The sequence below is a fragment of the Rhineura floridana genome, chromosome 4, assembly GCF_030035675.1.
Source record: "Rhineura floridana isolate rRhiFlo1 chromosome 4, rRhiFlo1.hap2, whole genome shotgun sequence".
NCBI classification, from domain to species: Eukaryota; Metazoa; Chordata; class Lepidosauria; order Squamata; family Rhineuridae; genus Rhineura; species Rhineura floridana.
Window position 1 is genome coordinate 70,628,212 of NC_084483.1, and position 22,248 is coordinate 70,650,459.

Consider the following 22,248-nt stretch of genomic DNA (forward strand, 5'->3'; position numbering starts at 1 on the left):
TAGAAGAAGGGTGCCATGATTTGAACGCTTAGACGTGCCTAGACACCCACACACATGCACATAGCAGAGGGGGGTGGTGATTCCACACTTGGACACACGCACACGGTAGAGGGGTGCGGTGAATTGACATTTAGACACACGCACACTGTACAGGGGTGCGGTGAATTGGCACTTAGACACAGACAACTTCACACTCAGATGCACGCACACAGTAGAGGGGTGCGGAGATTTCTCTTAAACCCTGCAGAGGGATACCTCAAATTAGGGGCTCAACCCCACACACATGCAGTATCTCTCTCTCTCTCTCTCTCTCTCTCTCTCTCTCTCTCTCTCTCTCTATATATATATATATCTATTATATATATATATATATATATATATATATATATATATTATTTTTAATATAAATCTATATATGCCCTTTAGGGAGAGGGCAAAACTAATATATGTCCTTCAACTAACAGAGGTTGAAAGAAAAAACCCAAGAGGAGCTGAAAATCCTTCAAGAAAAAGAGCAGGAAAATTTGAAAACAAATTGGCAGGTGTGAGTTGCTAAAGGAAGCAAGAAACTACCAAAGTGGTGGGTGACAGAAAAGGGCAGAAAGTGCCAACCACCCAGCGCCGCCTCCTCTGTGAGCTCCAAAAGGCTCACCTTAGCCATAATCAATGTGGGCCGAGGGACAGAGCACCGCCACCCCCCGCAATCAGCCAGAGCCACAGCTGAAAGCTCCAGATGGAACGCGCTAGCAAGCGCCGCTACCCCTACGGCTGAAATGGAGCCGCAGATGCAAGCTATGGTACAGTCTGCTATCCCAAGAAGGGGAGAAGACTGAAAGATCTTTCAGGGCCGCAGCTGCGAGCCCCATGAGGTAAAGCAGCTGGCTCTCTCTCTCCTAGGAAGGGCAGCCAGCTCTCTCTACTAGTGAGGGGGGGAGGTCTGCGGGATTGCAGCCGCAAGCCCTGCGGAGGTGGAAACCAGGGAAATCCCTCTCTGCCCTCTAGCAAGGGGGGTCTGCGGGGCCACAGCCATGAGCCCTGCAAAGCAGGGAACCAGGAGGAAGGAGGGAAGGTGGAGAGGACTGAGATTTCTGCTAGGGCTAATTAAGACCCATGGGGAAAGAAATCAGCCCAGCACCGCAAAGCACTCTCACACTCCTCACACCACTTATTCCCTACACAGACAAACAAACTCACTACATGAAGGTAAGGAAAACTGCCTCAGACGAAGGCAAGAATGAATTGGAGTGGGGCTGGAAGGAGCAGCCCAGGTCTTGACTCCTGTGCATTCTTGCCTTTGGATGCTAGATGGCGCTATAAGCCACATGACGGCCTGCTACCTGGGGAAAACCAGAGGGTTGACAGTTGAAAGGGAAAAAAATAAATTGTGACTCCACTTTACTGCAGGCACCAGAGATGTGTAAACATAGTTCAATTTATCATATAATAAAAGTTCCTGTCTTGATCAGAGTCTAGCCCAGCCTTTAAAAAAATGTAAGTTTGCCCAAACAAACCTGAACAGAATAGTCCATGAGAGATTTGGGCATCTTCTTCTCTTCCACGTATAGCGTCTGCCAGGACAGCCAGCGCTCTGGATTTGTGGTAACCGTACTGCTCCAGAATGCTTCTAAAGCAGCACTCACCAATTCTGACCACAAGAGATAAATTTCTTCTGTAGAGACCTAAAGCGCAGGACAAAAGTGCAGATGACTCAAAAGACTAACATTTGCCCTTTTAAAAAAAGAAATCCAATGAAGTGTGTGCAAGTTTCACTTTTAAGGGGCCATATACATTGGCTAAAATTTTCCTTAGCTTTGCTATTAAAAACAGGAGACACCAAATATGAAAATAAATTTCTTGGCATGAAGAGGAAACTTAGGACAGAAAGAACAACACATGAGACATGGTTTAATCAGTTAGATGCATAATGAGCTACTGCAGCATTCTCTGGACAAGCAGTAATTGGGGTGGAACAAGGGAATACCAGGTCAGATGCACGGGAAATAGCACACTGAAAGTGATGAAGTTAAGCCTATGCAGAAGAAGGCAAAAGGCAGAGAGGGGGAGGGAGGGAGAATGAGGACCATAAGTAAAGAATTTAGCAAGGAATTAAGGAGAAGGGAAAAACAAAAACTTTCCCCACACTATTAAAACTCTTCAAGCAACCACAAGACAAGATGCTTTCCAACACATGACTGGAACCAGAGACATCCTCCAGGTAGTAAGGTATTATGTGCCATGGCATAAGAAAAACAGAGGATATCCACTCAGACTAAGGAAGGGGGGGGGAGCAAGGGTGGCTCCTTAATCCATAATGAATGCTTCTTGAAGAATTTTAACTCGTTTAAGCCTTCACCTTCAGTCCTTGTTAAACAAAGTTTATCCAAAAATGAATGCAGAAAGTCAGTATTCAGGAACTTAATCAAGAAATTAAAAAAAACTTTGTACAAAGAAGGGGGGGGCAGAGTTTGCTGAACTTAAAAGACTTATTCTTACCTTATGAAAGTCCAGCAGATAATAAAGTCCTTGAAGCTGTTGAGAGGTGAATGATGTAAACTTAAGGCAAAAAGCAATAAATTGCCTTATTTCTGAACATATGCTTAACTGCTGATGGCTACCATTCCTAAGAAAATAAAAAGAATGGCTACTGAACATTTGTTGACAGTTTGCATGCTGTTAAACACCATACCAAGGTACAACAATGAAAGTGGTTAGGAAAAATGGTAAAACTGCATTATTTCACATCAATTAGAAATTCAAGCAGATTTTCACATTCAAATGAACCCCATCCAATCAAAAGTGTTCAGAAAGTCTCATAAACCTTTGAGGCATAAATTCTGGAACTTTTTCCACTTCTTAATCACTTGCATTTATGTCAACAGAATTTAGGTTTCCAAACATCTTGAGATGTTCTAGCTACAGTGAAGCTATTACCAACAAACTATCATAGCTGAAGAGAAAGGCTGATAAAACAATCCTAAAGGAATTCGGCAAACTCAAATGGCAGGACTCCAGCAACCAAAACCTAACTATTCATATGTCCCAAAAAAGGGAAGAACCACTTGGATATCAAGAACTGCTCAAATGCTCAACCTGTATGGGAGGGCAATGTATCAGGAGATATAATTGCAGACAGAGAAATATGTGAAAGATAGGTAGAAGTTAGAGAGAATTCAAGGAGATCTATGTTAAACACAAGTTGGTACACAATAAGGCCATACTCATCCATGATTTGATCATGGATGAAGGTGCCGATTTGGTGTGCGTTACTGAGACCTGGGAGGGTGACCTGGGAGGAGTTGATCTGACTCAGCTTTGCCCACCTGGATACTCGGTGCAACACTAGCACAAGGTGCAGGAAAGGGGGGGGGAGGAGTTGCTGTGGTCTACAGAACTTCCATCTCTGTCAACAGGAAACTGCTTTGTCTCGGAGCTGGCTGTGAGGGCCTGCACCTGGTGTCGAGCCAAGGAAACAGGAGGCTAGGGTTGCTGCTGGTGTACCATCCATCCTGCTGCCTGGCAGCTTCTCTGACTGAGCTGGCAGAGGCCATCTCGGCTGTGGTATTGGAGGAGCCCAGAACGATAGTCCTGAGTGATTCCAATGTCCATTGAGGCTGTCTCTAGTGTTTTGGCTCAGAGCTTCATGGCTTCTATGATCATCATGGGGCTGTCTCAAGTTGTCATCGGCCCAATGCATAGGGCAGGGCACACCCTCAACTTGTTTTTTGCTCCAAATGGAGGAAGGGATGGTCTGGAGATGGGGGGTGGATGTTACCCCATTGTCATGGTCAGACCACTTCCTGCTGAAGTTTAGACTTGTAGCTCTGATCCTTCCCTGCAGGGGTGGAGGACAGATTAAGATGGTCCTTCCCCGGAGACTAATGGAATCCACTGGATTCCTGAATGCCCTGGGGGAGTTCCCAGTAGATAGAGCAGGTGACCCTGTTGAAGCCCTTGTCATGCTATGGAACACTGAGGCGCATCGGGCTCTTGACACGGTTGCCCCCGAGCGCCCTCTCCAGCATGGTGGAGCCCGGTCTGCACCTTGGCACACCAGTGAGCTAAGGGCAATGAAATGGATGACAGGTAGAGCACAAGTGGTGAAAGACGTGCTGTGAGGCTGATCAGGCACAAGTAAAACATCATAACCATGCCTACTGTGTGGCGGCAAAGAAGGCCACTTCTCTGCCTCCATCACATCCTCAAGTAGCCATCCAGTTGAGCTTTTCCATATTGTCAGGGGTCTGTTGACATCAACTCCAGGAAACGGAGTCTTCGACCTTTTGGAGGCCCACTGTGCTTGCAAGGCACTTTGAGGGTAAAGTTGCTTGCCTCCGTAGCAGTCTTGATGCACCGTCCACATCTACTTTAGTCCCCAATGAAGTGTCCAGTGCAATGTCTGCTGCAACTTCTTGGGAACGGTTTCAGTTGATGCGGCCTGATGATGTAGACAAGGTACTTGCAATGATGTGGCCAGCAACGTGTCTTCTCGACCCTTGCCCTCCTCGGCTTATTAAAGCTTGCCGAGGGGGGTTGACCGAGTGGATCCAGGTTCTAGTTCTGGTGTACAAAGCCCGATACTGTTTGGGACCAGGATATCGGAAAGACTGTCTTATCCCTTATATACCCAGCCGATCACTGCGCTCTGCAGGTGAGCGCATCCTGCAGATACCATCTTATCAGGAGGTCCGTTCTGCATAACATAGGAAACAGACCTTTACTGTGGCGGCACCTACCCTGTGGAATTCCCTACCCTTTAATATTAGACAGGCACCATCTCTGTTATCTTTTTGGCACCTATTGAAGACATTCCTCTTTCAACAAGCCTTTGAAGTTGAGTCCTTATCCCAGTCTGCTTCTGTTTTGGAATTGATTTTTAATATGTTTTTAACCTTTTTTAAAAACAATATGTTTTTTAACCTTTTTTTTAAGGTTCTTCAAAGCTTTTTAAAAAAATGTTTTTAAAGTTGTTTTGTTTTAATGTATTTTAAAGTCTGTTTTTATTATTTTTAAAGGGTTTTTAGTGCTTTTGTTTGCCACACTGGGGTCCTGCTGGGAGGAAAGGCAGGATATATATAAATAAATCAAATAAACAAAGTGAAGTGAAGAAAATGACCAACAGCTAGCCGCTGATACTCCCACAGTATAATAAAGGTACTCATGTGGCTAGTTAAGAACTATAGCTTAAAGGAGCCTGTAACAATGGGTCTAGGTAAAATCATAGGTCATATTCTTAAAGAGGGTCAATTAGTGAAGAGTTGATCATTAGCTTTGGCAACCTCGATGGTTCGTAGCTTGGGGGTTCTCCTAGACCCATCTCTGTCACTCAAGGCTCAGGTAGCCTCGGTGGCACGGAGTGCCTTCTACCAACTTTGGTTGGTGGTTCAGCTGTGCCCTATCTGGACAGGGATAACCTGGCTTCAGTTGTCCATGCTCTGGTAACCTCCAAGTTAGATTACTGCAATGCACTGTATGTGGGGCTGCCTTTGAAGACGGTTCGGAAACTGCAGCTTGCGCAAAATGCAGCAGCCAGATTGGTAACAGGGACCAGACCATCTGAACATATAAAACCGATTCTGGCCTGCTTGCATTGGCTGCCTGTATGTTTCTGAGCTCAATTCAAGGTGCTGGTTTTGGCCTATAAAGCCTTACACAGCTTGGGACCACAATACCTGATGGAACGCCTCTCCCGATACGAACCCATTCGTACACTACGCTCAACATCTAAGGCCCTCCTCCAGGTGTCTACTCCAAGGGAAGCTGGGAGTCTGGCAACAAGGGAGAGGGCCTTCTCAGTGGTGGCCCCCAAATTATGGAATGATCTCTCTGACGAGATGTGCCTGGCATCATCACTGTTATCTTTTTGGTGCCAGGTCAAGACTTTCCTTTTCTCCCAGGCATTTTAGCATGTGTTTTAAATTGTTTTTAAAAGATGTGTTTTAAATTTGTATATTTGTTTTTAATGTTTTTAGTTACTGTAAACCGCCCAGAGAGCTTCGGCTATGGGCGGTATACAAATACAATAAATAAACAAACAAACAAACAAACCAGCTACAGTAAAAGAAAAAGACTAGGTTAGTGAGAAGACAGGACAGGGCTTTTGGTGTGTACATCAATGATGGAGCTCTCTTTTCTGTCCAAATGCTCCCTAAAGTGGTGAACATATTATACACATCAAAATATACAGTAAAGTACCAAAAAAAAGGTCTAGGGATGATAGGAAAAAAACCCTCATTGCTCAGCTTCTGGCCATGAGTAAAGATACTTGTATTCAGGGTTTGATGGTTTTTAAATAAGGACTTGATAGTCGATTTTTATTGCTCTGCTCTTAATTCTGTTTTTTTGTTTACATGTGTTCTATTGTTTAAAGTGTCTCTTTTGTACGCTGCCTTTAGGGCTTTATGGCCAAAACGTGGAATAGTTTAAATAAATCAATAAAATGGAGTAATAAATGAAGCCAGCAGGTCCAGGCCTATATCACTATCAAAAGGCCAGTGCCTAACTGGGCCAGATGCATCAACTACCTTGGGTCTGAGCAACAATAGTTATCTTGTTAGCAGAATGCTATTAGGTTTTATTAGAAATCGTGCATGATAGATTTTTCCATTCAAAGTGTAAGCTGTGAAAATCCAGGTAAAACTGGATATAAATTAGTGAGTAACAGATAAAATCCTAAGCACCAATTCAAGAACATAAATTACAGAAATAAACAGCATTCACATAAAAAGCCATGCTTTCATCAACTGGTAATTTTCTGCCTGTTGATTAAAAAAAGTCATGTCACCGTACATGAGCAAAGACCCTGCCCTCATACTGCCCCTAGAAAGTTATAACAGAGGCAAAGGTAGTGTTTTGTTCCACCACAGAAAACTTGCCCTCACCTTTGCAAGGAAGCCTCAGCAATGCAATCGGTGGTTAGCTTGTACTGCCATAACACAGCTAGATACTCCACTGCAGGCCACAGTTGCACCCTATTACAGAGCTGAGTTAACAAAGTAGAGTCCGCCTGTTTGTCTTCAGCAGGCTTTTCTTCAAGAGGCTCAATCAAGACGCCTCTTTCCTTCAGCTTTGAATGCTGGAGATTCACCAGAGTCCACAATTCATCTGTAAGAAACACAAGGATAAAAAACCTGCAACTGAAATCTTACATCTAAATAGGTTAAGGGGGGGAAAACTCAGCAGCACAAAAGATAACAGGAACAAGACAAACTTGAAAATTCATGTTCCTTTATAGTACACATGAAAAATTACTATACAATAAACTTAGTGTATGTCTACTATAAACAAATATGGAATACGTATTTGATGTAATGTGTAGTACAAGCATTTTTTAATGACGTGTTCCTCACTACAGTTGATTGTCAAGAAGTCATTTACCTGAACATATACCCTTCAGATGACTGGTTCTGAGAATAAGGCCTTGAGCTTGAAGCAATGCAGTCTTGATCTTCCACTCTGTGGCAGCAGTTTTCAGAACACAGACCTCCTTCTGCCATTGACCATCCCCAACAGCAGGCTTCAGCTCCTGGATACTGAGTGCTTTGGAGAGTCTCCTCAGCTGAGCAGCAGCATCCACCACTCCTATATCCTGTAAAAGTTGAATAAAAATAACAAGAATGCCAACTCTAACTCAATAGCTTGAACACTATAGATTATTGTGCTTTAGTGTTTAATTAAAATGTCATTAAGACAATTTACACTGCACTTTTGTGTGCAGATTGAAGTGTATGATTACATGTATGCTAGCAATAGCCAACCTTTTTGGCCAATGGGACACAAGTCAAGTTCAAAGTATGAAAATGCACCACACCGTGTGTACATTTCATTAGGTTTGCAGCCCTCATTAGAAGAGAGGGGGTAGTTTTGTCTCTAGTTTACAGTGGGATCACTGCAGTACTGGACGGACAGGCAGGAGCAAGGGTTCGCTTTATTCCATAGCCAGGCTCCGTTGGCTCCATTCCATCTCCTGTGCAGGTATTCTATAAAATTCTGCTGCCTGTGCACTTGTGGAGCTCAAGCTGCAGATGAGCCACCCATGACATATGCATAGATGTGCAAATACATTTAAAAGCACTATAATAGGAGCTGCTATCTAGGACAATAGAAAACAGTCTTATACTGAGTCAGACCATTGGTCCATCTACCTAAGTACTGGCAGCAGCTCTCCAGGGTTTCAGGCAGTTTTCTAGCCTTTCCTGGAGATGCTGGAGATTGAACCTGGGAACTTCTGCACAGAAAGCATGTGCTCTGACTCTTTACTACAACTTTCCCCATAGAGAGTTTAGGATGTTTGGTCTAACTTCTTTAAAATGAAGAATATTTGTATTTTTAAATCTATACACTTACTTGATTGTCATACTTTGGACATATCATGAGAAGACATGATTCATTAGAAAAGACAATAATGCTGGGGAAAACAGAAGGGAGTAGAAGAAGAAGAAGAGGAAGGCCAAACAAGAGATGGATTGATTCCATAAAGGAAGCCACAGACCTGAACTTACAAGATCTGAACAGGGTGGTTCATGACAGATGCTCTTGGAGGTCACTGATTCATAGGGTCGCCATAAGTGGTAATCGACTTGAAGGCACATAACAACAACTTGACTGTCTTAATAAATACCATTCTAGAAAAGTAGCAACATAAGATGTATTTCTAAGGCTCTCTATAATGTATTTTACAAAACCCAAAACAAACTTCCATAGAAGCCAACATTACTCACCTTGAATGGAAGAGGCTTTCCCAAAGACTTCTGCAGTTTCTTAATGCTGGCAGACATACCAGCAGGACTGGCTAGACAAGCCTGGATTTGCTGCGAGACAGACTGAATATCCTTGGGAAGCCTTGAAATAAGAGAAGAAATAATTGTTTATGCAGAAATTCAAGAAAGATAGGTCATTAAGCCATGTATGCCACTTGGATATAGGCCCGATCCGCACTATACATTTAAAGCAATAGAATACCATGTTACACAGTCATGGCTTTCCCAAAAGCATCCCAGGAATTGTAGTTTGTTAAGGGTACTGACAGTTGTTAGGAAACCCCTAGCACCCCTTACAAAACTACAATTCCCACAATAGTTTAAACAATCAATCCCTGGGACCTCTGGGAGCTGTAGCCCCTGTGAAAGGAATAGGGATCTCCTCTCAGCACTCTTAACAAACAACAGTTTCCAGGATTCTTTGGGGGAAGCCATAAGTGTTTAAGTGATATAATACCACTCTAAATGTACAGTGCAGAACGGGTCATATTGTAACCTATGAAACCTCATCACACCATAAACTAACCAGTCTCAGTAAGCGGCCTACACAATGAACATAGGAACAACCCTGCTGGATCAGAGCAAAGGTCCATCTAGTCCAGCATCCTCTTTTTATAGCGACCAACCAGATGCCTGTGGTAAGCTCACAGCACTTCCTGCTTGTACTCTTGAGCAAACTGGTATTTAGAGGCATACTGCCTCTAAAAGTTGAAGGTAACATATAGCCATCTTGACATTATCACCTGCAGGAGTCACTGAAAGGCAGCACATGAACAGGTACCTACCTGTGGGTAGGGATTGCATAGCTGCAGCCACAATTTGCCCAACTGCAGCTATTACAGGTGATAATGTAGGCATTGCAGAGTGTCCCAATGAAACCAAAGACACACTCCAGCACTCCTGGATATAGCATTTCATCTCTCACTATTCCCACCTTCCCAAACACATACACACACAGAAATTCTAGTTATAACATCCATAACAGCATAACTTGTCTAAAATTATTGTTATTATTATTAAGCAGATCTATTTGTGGCATTGAAGAGGCAGACCTTGGATCATTAACGCACAGGAGGACAGCTAAAGCCAACTTACTTTTGCTGCTCATATGTACTCAGTAACTTAGTTGCTTTGCTGATTAAATGTTTCACAACCCAGTACCAGTGAAGAGACAGAAGTGCCAAGCCAGAAGAATCCACAGCCACCATGTCAGATGTTATCCAAAACCTGTCACGCCACAATAAGCAGTGCAGTATCTAGGAGGTAAGCCAAGAAGAATTTGTTTTCCTACCTATGATGCACACAGTAATACTTTTTCAGGTGAAGAACACTATACTTTTGTGACAACGTCTTGGGCCCAAGAAGTGCCTTATTTGAGTGGAAAGACACCTCCACTCATGCCAGGTGCCCCCCCCATTTCCACTGCATCCCATGCTGTTTCAGAGGGCCCGCCAACCCTGAGGACCAGGTGTTTAGGGGTGCCGGAGGATGTAGTAAAGACGGGTCCAAGATTGCATGAGAGGAGTCCAGACTGAGTTTTTGGTTCTAAGCCTGAATTAACAAAATTTTGCTATTAGCAAAACTGGAAGAGATGTCCTCTTCTCCCACAGCATAAGCATCTGATATAAACACTTGTAATAAATAACTGTGAACTACAGCATCTAAAGCAGCCTCCCCAAGCCTAGCACTCTCCAGATGTTTTGGACTACAATTCCCATCAGTCTCAGCCAGCATGACCATGGGCACCAGGCTGGGAAGGTTGGACTAAAGTTTATCATTCACCTCCTACAACCAACTTGGAACATAAGGCTTAAGTAGGGTATCTACGTTAGACACATTACAGAAAATAATTCTTATCTAGGTAGCAACTGAGCTATTAAGAAGAGGGAATGGATGATAAAATGGCAAATACAATTCAATGTAAACAAGTGTAAAGTTATGCATATGGGAGCAAAAAATCTTAATTTCACATATACACTCATGGGGTCTGAACTGGCGGTGACTGACCAGGAACAAAACATTGGGATCATAGTGGATAGCTCAATGAAGATGCCAATCCAGCATGTGGCAGCTGTGCAAAAGGCAAATTCAATGCTAGGGCTCATGAGGAAAGGCACTGAAAATAAAACTGGCGATATCATAATGCCATTGAATAAATCTATGGTGCGGCTACATTTGGAATGCTTTGTACAGTTCTGCTCGTCTCACCTCAAAAAGGATAATGTAGAGTTGGAAAAGTTTCAGAAAAGGGCAACTACAATAATCAAGGGGATGGAGTGACTCCCCTATGAGGAAAGGTTGCAGAATTTGGAGCTTTTTAGTTTAGAGAAAAAGCGCGTCACAGGAGACATGATAGAAGTGTATAAAATTATGTATGGCACAGAGAAAGTAAGAACAAGTTTTTCTCTTTCTCACATAACACGAGAACTCGTTGACATTCAATAAAGCTGGATGTTGGAAGATTCACGACAGACAAAAGGAAGCACTTCTTCACCCAGCGCATAGTTAAACAGTGGAATTCGCTCCCACAAGAGGCAGTGATGGCCACCAACCTGGATGGCTTTGAAAGATTAGACAAATTCATGGAGGATAAGGCTATCAATGGCTACTAGCCATGATGACTGTGCTCTACCACCATAGTCAGAGGCAGTACTTCTGAGTACCAGTTGCCGGAAGCTGCAGAAGGGGAGAGTGCTGCTTGCAGGCTTCCCAGGGGCACCACTGTGAGAACAAGATGCTGGGCTAGATGGGCCATTGGCTGATCCAGCAGGCTCTTATGTTCACCAGGGAGTACTGTTGTAGCTTTGTTGTAAAACGGGGAGAGAAAAAGAATTCCCCTGCTGCTTGGGGGCAACTGTATAGTCACCCTATAGAGCAGCCTTTCCCAACCACAGTGTGCCTCCAGATGTTGTTGGACCACAACTCCCATCAGCCTCAGCCAGCATTGCCAATGGTCAGGAAAGATGGGAATTGTGGTCCAACAACATCTGGAGGCACACTGGTTGGGAAAGGCTGCTACAGAGGGATGACAAGGCAGGTGATGCTGTCATTTAAGAAAAAAGTCAGGCTTCAGGACCTGGGATGCACACTACTTCTATCCACTCTAATTCAAGATTGAAGCACACAAGGCTTAACTCCTCTTCAACCTAGTATTTTCTTTTTTAACTGCTCATTCTTTTATTTTATTCTTTATGTTTGAGATGGGAAAGGAGCTAGTGCAGGATACAAGCTGCTGATTGATAACTGTATGATTCAATCCAAATCCAGGGGACACGAACAGCCCCCTCCAACCTTTAACATCTCAGGAATGCAATCTCTGACACTGCACTCACTGAAATATGAGCCTGAAGTGTGGTCTCTTCCTCAAAGGATCTCTTGAGGTAGCTTCCATGACTCATCCAGACTGCCCTCTCCAAAGTAATGACTGTCTGGAAATGGATTTAGCTGATCTAAGATACTACGTCAGATCAGAAAAACAGTGTCTAGGTGCAGAAAAAGCTGGAGCACTGGAGTTAGTATTGCAGTTTTTTCGGTTTAGCTTCTCCTTTGGAGTCAAGATTATTTGCTTTCAGTTGTAGCAATCATGCATGGATCATTAGTTTTATTTTGGCATGTACATATGTTTACAAGGTCACAGGGGCACACCATTTCCCTGCAGCTCAATACAGTGGTTCCCAAACTTTTTTCCCCCATGGACCACTTGCAAATCGCTGCCTGTTGTAATGCACTGTACTAGATGCTCTGAGATTTTTAAAGTCTTTTTGCAGACACGCAGTGGATCACCTGAATAAAGCTTACAGACCACCAGTGGTCTGCAGACCATAGTTTGGGAACCTTTCAGATAAACATTTTTATATGTTAGTAAGATAGAGATGTTTCTTGAACATACAACAACACTTTCCCAGCAAGTGGAGAAGACAGATGGATTTCATGCCCTCTTTCAAGGTTTCCAGTCCCTAAAAAATGGTATGGCACAAAAAATAATAATCAGAGAACAAAGGATCTAAGAGGGAAAGTACATGGACAGTTCCTAAAGCCCCCAAAATTAGAATCCTCAGATATTTGCATTGTCCACTTACTTCATTCATTTTTTCATCAGAAACAGCCCCTTGAGTAGACTTCACCCAGTTCAACACGAAGGCATCCCAGAGTTCAAAAAAGCCAGCAAGGTTTGCCACAATAGCATGCGGGAGTGGGTTGTGGCTGCCAGGATCTTCATTCCAAAATTAAATTAAACCAAAATAAAATGTGTAACTTTATCCACATTCATGTTACACTGATAACAGTGATAAAATGATTCATTTCTTGAATAGATAATTAAACATTAGTCAAACCCTAAGAACTTCCCAGTTTGCCCCTCTGAACTCCTTAAATATAATTAGTGCACTTTCCATGTGAAGCTTTATTCATCTATTAGAACAAGCATGGTTATGTTCTACTTTACATTTGCCTAGAGATGTGGTAAACTTCCAAAGCAATTCTGAAGAACTAGGTATTTAAAAAAACAAAACCCTGTATTTACAAAAGCCTACTTCAAATCATCATCTTTAAATAATCCAAAACGCACTAAGAAACATTTATCAAAAACATATATGCCAGCTCTCTCAAGATTGAGGGAGCTTACAGCAGCTATGTAAATTAAATTAATGTAAAGGTCAGCCACCAAAGGCTTTTGGAAAGAAAATGGACCATTGGTCTCACCTGAAGGGTGATTTTCATAGGAAGACTGCCATCAAGCGGGTTATAGCTCCACCTATCGTCCGAAGGCAACAATGTTTTGAAGTCAAGACTAGGGGTGTCAGGCCCCTCCCACTCTCCAGTTCATTTGTAGCGAGTCCAAAGAGAGATATCTAAAAATGCAGGAAAAAAGGCCAACGGGCCTACCAGCAAAGACATAACACAATAGCAATAATCATAATAATATGACTCTAACATACCGATGTAACAGTAATAGCAGTCTTGACCTCACTAGTAAATCTAAATATAATAGCGTAACAGGAATATATAAAAAACCCCGAAAAATATCTAGGTATACTCCAACTGGGAGGGTCGTGATGGCAGTCCTCCTATGAAAATCACCCTTCAGGTGAGACCAATGGTCCGTTTTCCACAGGAGGACTGCCATCAAGCGGGATGTACCAAAGCAGCCCATAACAGGGAGGGACCACCCACATCCTAATCATCATTAAGAACCTGCTGCAAAACTCGTCTGCCAAAAGAGGCATCGGCAGAGACATAACGATCTATTTTGTAATGCCTTATAAACGAATGTGGGGTAGACCAAACAGCAGCTCTGCAAATATCAGCAACAGGAGCGTTGGTAGCAAAAGCAGCCGTAGTGGCCACTGATCTAGTGGAATGAGCCGTTATTTTAGATGGAACAGGAAGCTTAAGGGACTCATAAGCTAAGGTAATACATTTGCGCAACCAGCGGGATAAGGTGGAATTAGCTACTTTATGCCCCATAGAACGTGGATGAAAGGATACAAGGACTCAGTTCGTCGTATATCCTGGGTCCTAGAAAGGTAGGTCTTGAGAGCCCTCCGAACATCCAACGAATGCCAAGCCTTCTCTACAGGATGGGTAGGATTCGGACAAAATGAAGGAAGAACAATGTCCTGGTTGCAATGGAAAGCTGAATTGACCTTGGGACGGAAGGAAGGATCAGTCTTCAGCACAACAGAGTCCTTGTGAAAAACACAGAGATGGCGGGCAGAAGACAATGCGCCCAGTTCCGAAACTCGTCTCGCAGAGGTGATCGCGATCAGGAACAGGACCTTGAATGACAACAGACGTAAAGGCACAGTCCTAAGGGGTTCGAACGGAGGGCGTTGTAAAGCCTGCAGGACCTTCGACAAACTCCATGAGGGAAAGCGGTGGAATACAGCCGGTGAGTGTAGAGCGGTTCCCCTCAGAAAACGTTTGATGAACGGGTGCGAGGCAATAGGAGCACCAGCGGAGGACACTGAGAGAATGGACGACAGAGTGGACGCATGTCGACGTAAGGTGTTGGGTCTAAGTCCCATCAGGAGGCCCCTATGAAGGAATTGCAGCACCTGTTGTATTGTGGCCTGGGAAGGATCGAGGTGCTGGGACTGACACCACCTGGAGAATGCCACCCAAGTATGTTGATATATACGAGTGGTGGTCTTCTCGAGGCCAAGATAATGTCAATAACAGCGTCAGACAGGCCAGTAGACCTCAAATGTCCCCATTCAAAAGCCACGCTGTTAGGTTGAGCCAATTGGGGTCCTGATGCCATATTGGGCCCTGGGATAAGAGGTCTGGCCTGAGCGGGAGCGTCCAAGGGTCCGTCACTGACATGGCAAGGAGATCCGAGAACCACGGTCGACGGGGCCAATATGGTGCTATCAGAACCAGCTGGGCCCTCTCGCGCCGTGCCTTCCTCAAGGTTCTGGCTAACAGTGGTACTGGAGGAAAGGTGTACAATAGGCCATCCGGCCACGGTAGCGACAGAGCATCCACCGCTTCTGCTGTCGTGTCCAGGTATCGTGTGAAGTACCTGGGTAGCTGGCAATTGCGACTGGAGGCAAACAGGTCGACTGAGAAGGGGCCGAACCGACACTGGAGAAGATGGAAAATGGTCGGATGAAGTTTCCATTCTCCCGGAAAAACCTGTTGTCTGCTGAGCTAGTCTGCTGTCACATTCCAAATTCCTCTGAGATGTTCTGCTTTCAAGGATTGTAGATGTTGTTCTGCCCAGTCGAATATGAGGGAAGCTAGGTTCTGCAGAGAACGGGACCTGGTTCCCCCTTGTCTGTTTAAATGAGATTTGGCACACGTGTTGTCCATTCGAATGAGAACATGGTCCAAGGGGAACAGAGACTGAAAATGGAGCAGAGCTAAGTGGACAGCCTTTAGTTCCAGCCAACTGATGCTCTGAGTCTGCTCTGCTGCGGTCCAAACCCCCTGAATGAACTGGGAGTTGCAGTGGACTCCCCAGCAGAGGAGACTGGCATCTGTGGTGATAACAGTCCTGCTGGGTTCTCTGAACGGAGTGCCCTGGGTGAGATGTTGGACCCTTGTCCACCAGCGGAATGAAAGACGCAGTGCGGGGCTCAAGGGAATTGCTCGATGATTGGACCTGGCAATGTCCTGCTGAAATGGTAACAAAGCCCACTGAAGTTGGCGAGTATGAGCTCGAGCCCTTGGCACAATATGGATGGTGGACACCAACATTCCGAGAGCCCTTGCTAGAAGCATGACGTCTGCGGTTGCGTGGTGCATCAGAGACCGTGCGATGTCTATGATAGCAGTTATGCGGTCTGGAGACATGAACACCATCGCCTGCAGGGTGTCCAACATCGCCCCTAGATGTTGTAGGCGTTGGGTTGGTTGGAGATGGCTCTTGTTGAAATTGACTAGCCATATGTAGGTGTGCAAGACATGGTGCATGAGCTTTAGATGGCGATGAGCCAGCTCCCTGGAACTCGCCGGTATTAAAAGATCGTCCAAGTAGGGGTAGATATGCACCCCTTGAAGCCAGAGGTAAGCCACTAGTATGAGTAGCACCTTGGTAAATACTCTCGGAGCAGATGAGAGGCCGAATGGCATTGCTCGATATTGAGAATGCTGGGGGCTGAAGGCAAACTGAAGAAATTTTCTGTGGGCTATGCAAATAGGCACATGGAGATACGCTTCCTTTAGGTCGATAGAAGCCAGGAAGTCTCCTTCGTGAAGGCTTTCTGTAATGGAGTGGAGGGATTCCATTTTGAACCTGTGATACTTTACGAAACGGTTGATGAACTTGAGGTCCAACACCGCCCTCCATGACAGATCTCGTTTGGGCACACCAAATAGGAGAGAGTACATACCTTCCGACCTCACTGATGTAGGGACTGGCTCTATCGCCGCTGTGTCCAAGAGGTGATGTATGGCTGTCTGCATGATGCAGTGCCTGGATGGTGCCCTGGGACAAGGAGAGGGATGAAATCTGTCCGGAGGGGTTGCCGAAAACTCTAGTGCATAGCCATAACAAAAAAGATCTCTGATCCAGGCGACCTGAGTCAGACGCAGCCAATGGTCTCCAAACAGAAGCAGTCTGCCCCCAACCGGTATCACATCAGTACTGTCTGTGCTGGCGAAACCCTCCCCGATATGAGGACGTTGAGGTACCTCTGCGTCCCTGGTACTGACCTCTGCCTGGGAAACGTCTGTTCCAGACTCCCCTGGAGGAACGGAAATCATTGGTTCGGAAATTGCGGCCTCGTCGCCCGGGCTGCGCTCCTCGAAAGGGCTGGGTCGTGCGGTATGAGGTGAAACGTCTGAAAGGCCTGCAATCAATGTTCCTGACAGTGGCCAAGACAGGCTTTCGAGCATCCTTGGGTTCAACAAGCACTGCCTTTAGGGCTTCCTCACCGAAGAGTAATGAGCCGGAATAAGGTGCCCTTGATAAGTTAACTCTGGCTGTAGAGTCCGCTTGCCAGTGACGAAGCCAGAGGGTCTGCCGAGTGACTACCTGAGCTGCCATAGCTCTTGCTCCCAGCTGATTTGCATCCAAGGTGGCATCAGCCACAAACACCGCTGTCTTGCGCAATTTCATCAGCGACCTCCTCAGAGAGACAGGATTGGGATTAGGATCATCTAAGAGGTTGTCCAACCACATCATCGCTGCCCTGGAAAAGATGGAAGCTGATGCAGAGGCTCGCATGGAGAAAGCGGTGGCCTCATGGTTTTTGCGTAAGGCAAAGTCCAGCCTCTGCTCAGTGGCGTACTTTAAATATGAATCTCCTTCCCTCGGCAAAAGGGATCTAGAGACTAGACTGGAAATCGGCTCGTCTATGCCAGGGATGGCCAGTCTGCTTGTAAATTCCGGAGCCAAAGAGTAAAGCTTGTCTGCAAGGGCGTTAAAACGGCGTGTTTGTAATGGGTGAGACCATTTGTCCTTGGCCAGCTTAGCAATAGGATCTGGCACAGGAAGGTAGTGCTCCAGGAAGGTAGGGACCCTGGCCCCTTTAATAGCGGGAGTGGCAGCAGCAGATTGTGTAGATTGGAGACCAAGGGTATTCAATACAGGCGATAAGATGTATCCTCCTCATGTTCCGACTGATCACTCCATTCGTCTCCTTCGGCTTGCATAGCAAATGGTGGATTCTCCCCACAAGAAACGTCATCAACAAACCTGCCCCTGGCAATGTCAGAAGGATTTGGAGAGCATGATGGATCTGCCTCACTGTGTACATAGTGGTCCACACTCCGCTGAGGAATGGCGGGGACTTGTGACTGTGACCGTGTTTGAGTGAAGAACGATAGCATGTCTTGTAGTTGTGATATGAACTCATGAGACAGCTGCAGCCCCAGTGTGGTAGATGGTTGCGCTTGTAGAGGCAACGTTATGGATGGCTCAGCAGGCTGTGAAGATGAATAAGCTCTAGGTGGTAATATGGGAGGAGGGTGGCTGGCTGCTGGCTGGTCAGGAAACCCAGCAAAGTCCTCCTCGGAGGATGCAGTCAGAGAATGAAAGAGATTCGTTAACTGTTCCTGGCCCGCCCCCTCGGAAACCGGAACCGAGACGTAGTGTGGCCGCTTGGTTGTGCTGTGGCTGGATACATGTTTAGTTTTGGCAACCGCTTTGGTGTGCTTATGCTTGGCCGCCTTAGATTGTTTAGGCTTGGTTGCCTGAGTTGTCGCTGGCTGTTCCGCCATCATATATTTTCAAGGGGGTTCAGTACACGGCAGAATGCACCGGCTCAGATGGCTAAGTACACGGCCACAGATGGGGCAGAATGTACAATTTCAACAGAGCTGGTACACCGCCACGGATGGGGCAGAATGTACAGTATCAACAGCCTTGGTACACGGCCACGGATGGGGCAGAATGTACAGTTCCAAATAGGCTGGATACACGAAACAGCTTCAATAGTCAGCTTCAGTCAGCAGTGTGTTGAAGAACCTATAGCAGGCTTATAGATGTTCTACCCTGCAGCATACACACAGAAACTGATAGAAAAGGCCTTGAACAGAATCCTTTACTATTGAAAGGACCAAACAGAAAGGGCAGGAAAAAAGGGGGAGGAACAAAATGGCGCCCGCGAAAAGAGCGGGAAAACTGGCCAATCAGAAAGGCTGTGGGGCAATGAAGAAGCAATGGGGGTCACAGAGGAGCACCAGCGAGCTCAAAAAGCGTCCTCAAAAAAACGCTCTGCAGCCGCGGGGCTAAGAAGCGCAATCACGGCTTAGAGGGTGAGCCAGTTAATAACTGCTGAAGGGCAAAACAGCCAGTGAAATCCCTACAGCCGCTGGGACAGACTTAGCAAGCGAGGAGGGAGGGGGGGCAACGGCAAAGAGAAACTGCAAAGGGTAAGGAGCCACGGCCGCAGGCTCCGAAGGCAGTCGCGAGGTTTAAAATGCTGCGGAACGAGCTGGGGGAGGCGGGGCAGCCCAACAGTAAAGGGACACTGAAGGTAGAAAGAGCTGCAGCCGCAGGCTCTGGAGAGGAAAAAACTTAAGGGAGCTGCTGCGAAAATAGGCGGCGAGCTGAAAAAGTACGGGAAGAGCGGCGGCGCAAAGCAGAGAGCTGCAGCCGCAAGCTCCTGGATTAAATCTGCGTCCGCCGCCTGAGGAAGGGAGAACCGCAGCTGCGGTCTCCCAGAATCGCCGTTCGGCTAGGCAGGGAGCTGCAGCTGCAAGCTCCCGGAATAGGGCTGCATCCGCCGCCTGAGGGAGAACTGCAGCCGCGGTCTCCCAGTAAATAGCTAGGGACTGAGGGAAAAAATAGGCAAAAAGACAAAGAACAGTCAGTCCCACAGACTCTAAAGTAAAAGACAGAGGGAAGGGAAATAACGGGAATACACACACAAAACCTCCACACCCTGTCACACAAATACACAAAAACTTATCTAGACGTTAAGCTATATACTCCAACTTGCATGGACGAAGGCAAGAATGTACTGGAGAGTGGGAGGGGTCTGACGCCCCTAGTCTTGACTTCAAAACATTCTTGCCTTCGGACGATAGGTGGAACTATAACCCGCTTGATGGCAGTCCTCCTGTGGAAAATGGCATATTTTGCATTCTCTCCAAAAGACTCAAGGACTACTCTGGACCTCTTCACAAGTGATTCCAAAACCTTTGAACAATTACACTAAAGGCTCTCTTCAGTAAAGATGGGCCACACCCTATGCAGTGTAGGCACATATAGCAAGGCCCAAACCATAGATCGTAAACAGCAGCCAAGCTTGAAGGAACAGGTTTGTAGCTTGGGAGTTCTTTTCGATCCTTCCTTGTCTCTTGAGGCCCAGGCGGCCTCGGTGGCACAGAACGCTTTCTACCATCTTCGATTGGTAGCCCAGCTACGTCCCTATCTGGACAGTGATGACCTCGCCTCAGTTGTTCACGCTCTGGTAACTTCTAGGTTGGACTACTGCAATGCGCTCTACGTTGGGCTGCCCTTGAATGACAGTTCGGAAACTACAGTTAGTCCAGAATGCAGCGGCCAGACTATTGACGCGGACCAGACAGTCCGCTCATATAACACCTGTTCTGGCCCGTCTGCACTGGCTTCCTATTTGTTTCCGGGCTAAATTCAAAGTGCTGGTTTTGACCTATAAAGCCCTACACGGCATGGGACCGCAATACCTGGTGGAACGCCTCTCCCAATATGAAACTACCCGTACACTGCGCTCGACATCTAAGGCCCTCCTCCGAGTGCCATCACATCAAGAAGCTCGGAGGGCGGTGACTAGATCCAGGGCCTTTTCGGTGGTGGCCCCCGAATTGTGGAATAGTCTCCCCGATGAGGTACGCCTGGCGCCGACGCTGCTATCTTTTCGGCGCCAGGTGAAACCCTTTTTATACTCCCAGGCATTTTAAATTTTTTAAATATTCTATTTTAAAAAAAATTGTTTTATAGTGTATTTTAAAACAGTATTTCATTAGTGGTATATTCTGATGTTGTTTGGTTTTTGTTCTTTGTTTTGCTTTTTGATTTTCTTATATTTGTTCTATTCATACTTTTTCTTGTTTATCCTCTATATACACCGCCCAGAGAGCCTTTTTGGCTTAGGGCGGTATATAAATTAAATTAAATAAATTAAATTAAATAAATAAATGAAGTACGGAGATCTCTAATGGTTGTAGGAAGCCCAAATAAATTATCTGCAACTCCACAATGATAATATTTTCTGTAGCTGTAGCTTCTTTGTGCACATTATCTGTTATGGTCAGAAAACAATGCCAGGATGCTAAATTTGGTTTTCATTCATGCTGCCAGCTTGGGAGACCACCTGCCCTGCCTCTTCTGTGACTTTGGAAGCCTACATACTTACTATTAAACTTTGGAGTCCACACCTCCGCTTACAAAGAGACTGTGCTGATACAAGACAAGCCTCCACTCTGAATAATGAAATCTTGTAGGAGATATAGTAAATGGTTTTCTTTAGGGGCTTGGGGTGTTAATGGTTACTTCTTTGTTTTTAAAGATTTTATTATGTTCATAATGTTGAAAAGTTGTTTTTGCTTATTATATTTGTTATGTCACTGTTTTATTATTTTTTGTTATTAGGAAATTGTTTTTGCAATTGTTTTTGAGATGTATTTTTGTTCACCTTGCTGTAAGCCGCCTTGAGGACAATTTTACGTGGAAAGGCGGCATACAAATAAAATGATGAAATGAATACCTTTATGGAACTCTAGCGATATCCTCAAAGCACTAGTTCTTGGCTTTTTGGTATTAATTAAGCTCCTTTCAACATAGCTTTTTTTCTCCCGGTCCAGAAACAGTATCGCCCTGTAATTACAATACAACAAACACACAGATGTAATTAAATTATTATGTTAAGAGGAAGTCAAGACTCTGCTAAGAGTAAACAACAGCCCATACACTGTATCAGTTTGTGACTATTTAATATTTATATAATACAAACAAAGCATTAGACACTACAAAATGTTAACGTGAAATGGATCCTGACCAGAGAATTTATAATTCTTATTAGATATGCAACACGGAGACAGGTAGCAGAATTCAGACTATGATAGTGTGTAATGGTGGAAGATGCACAAGTATTTTGGATGATTTATTTAAAAATACCTGCATGAGTTTTCTTGTGAAATTAAGGTTTTGGTATATGCTTTGGTACCCTCCAAATGTTTTGGAGTACAGCTCCCAGCATGCTGGCTGAGGCTGATGTGAGTTGTAGTCTAAAACATATAGAGGGCAGCAGGTTGGAGAACGTTGCCTTATACCTTGCCTTCCATAAGAAAACCGAGCCAAGAACTGAAAGGGCTAAAAAATATTTTCTTTTAATCAACTAAAGTGTGTAGATTACAGACTTAATAACCAAATTAAAATGTGGGAAATATTATAGATCACAGTAATGATAAACTTTAACTTTTCTAGTCAAAATAATTGCATCTGAGTGGAGACCCTTTGGCCCTTTAGATGTTGCTGGAACTACAACTCCCATCTTCCTTGACCATCTGCTATGCTGGCTGGGGAAGACGGGGCACTGAAAGACTAACAACATCTGGAAAG

General features: G+C 45.1%; 1 protein-coding gene across 3 annotated transcripts in view; it reads right to left on the bottom strand.

Annotated features, from left to right (window-relative positions):
- MDN1 (midasin AAA ATPase 1) overlaps nt 1–22,248 on the bottom strand; it is a 174,778-nt gene that overhangs the window by 77,597 nt on the left and 74,933 nt on the right. For all 3 annotated transcript variants that reach the window (XM_061623331.1, XM_061623330.1, XM_061623332.1), the window contains exons 52-59: nt 21,395–21,504; nt 12,836–12,969; nt 9,852–10,012; nt 8,718–8,838; nt 7,375–7,585; nt 6,879–7,101; nt 2,494–2,620; nt 1,512–1,679 (exon numbers count right to left, since the gene is read on the bottom strand). In XM_061623331.1, coding sequence (XP_061479315.1) covers nt 1,512–1,679; nt 2,494–2,620; nt 6,879–7,101; nt 7,375–7,585; nt 8,718–8,838; nt 9,852–10,012; nt 12,836–12,969; nt 21,395–21,504 — 1,255 coding nt within the window. The remainder of the gene's footprint in view (nt 1–1,511; nt 1,680–2,493; nt 2,621–6,878; nt 7,102–7,374; nt 7,586–8,717; nt 8,839–9,851; nt 10,013–12,835; nt 12,970–21,394; nt 21,505–22,248) is intronic.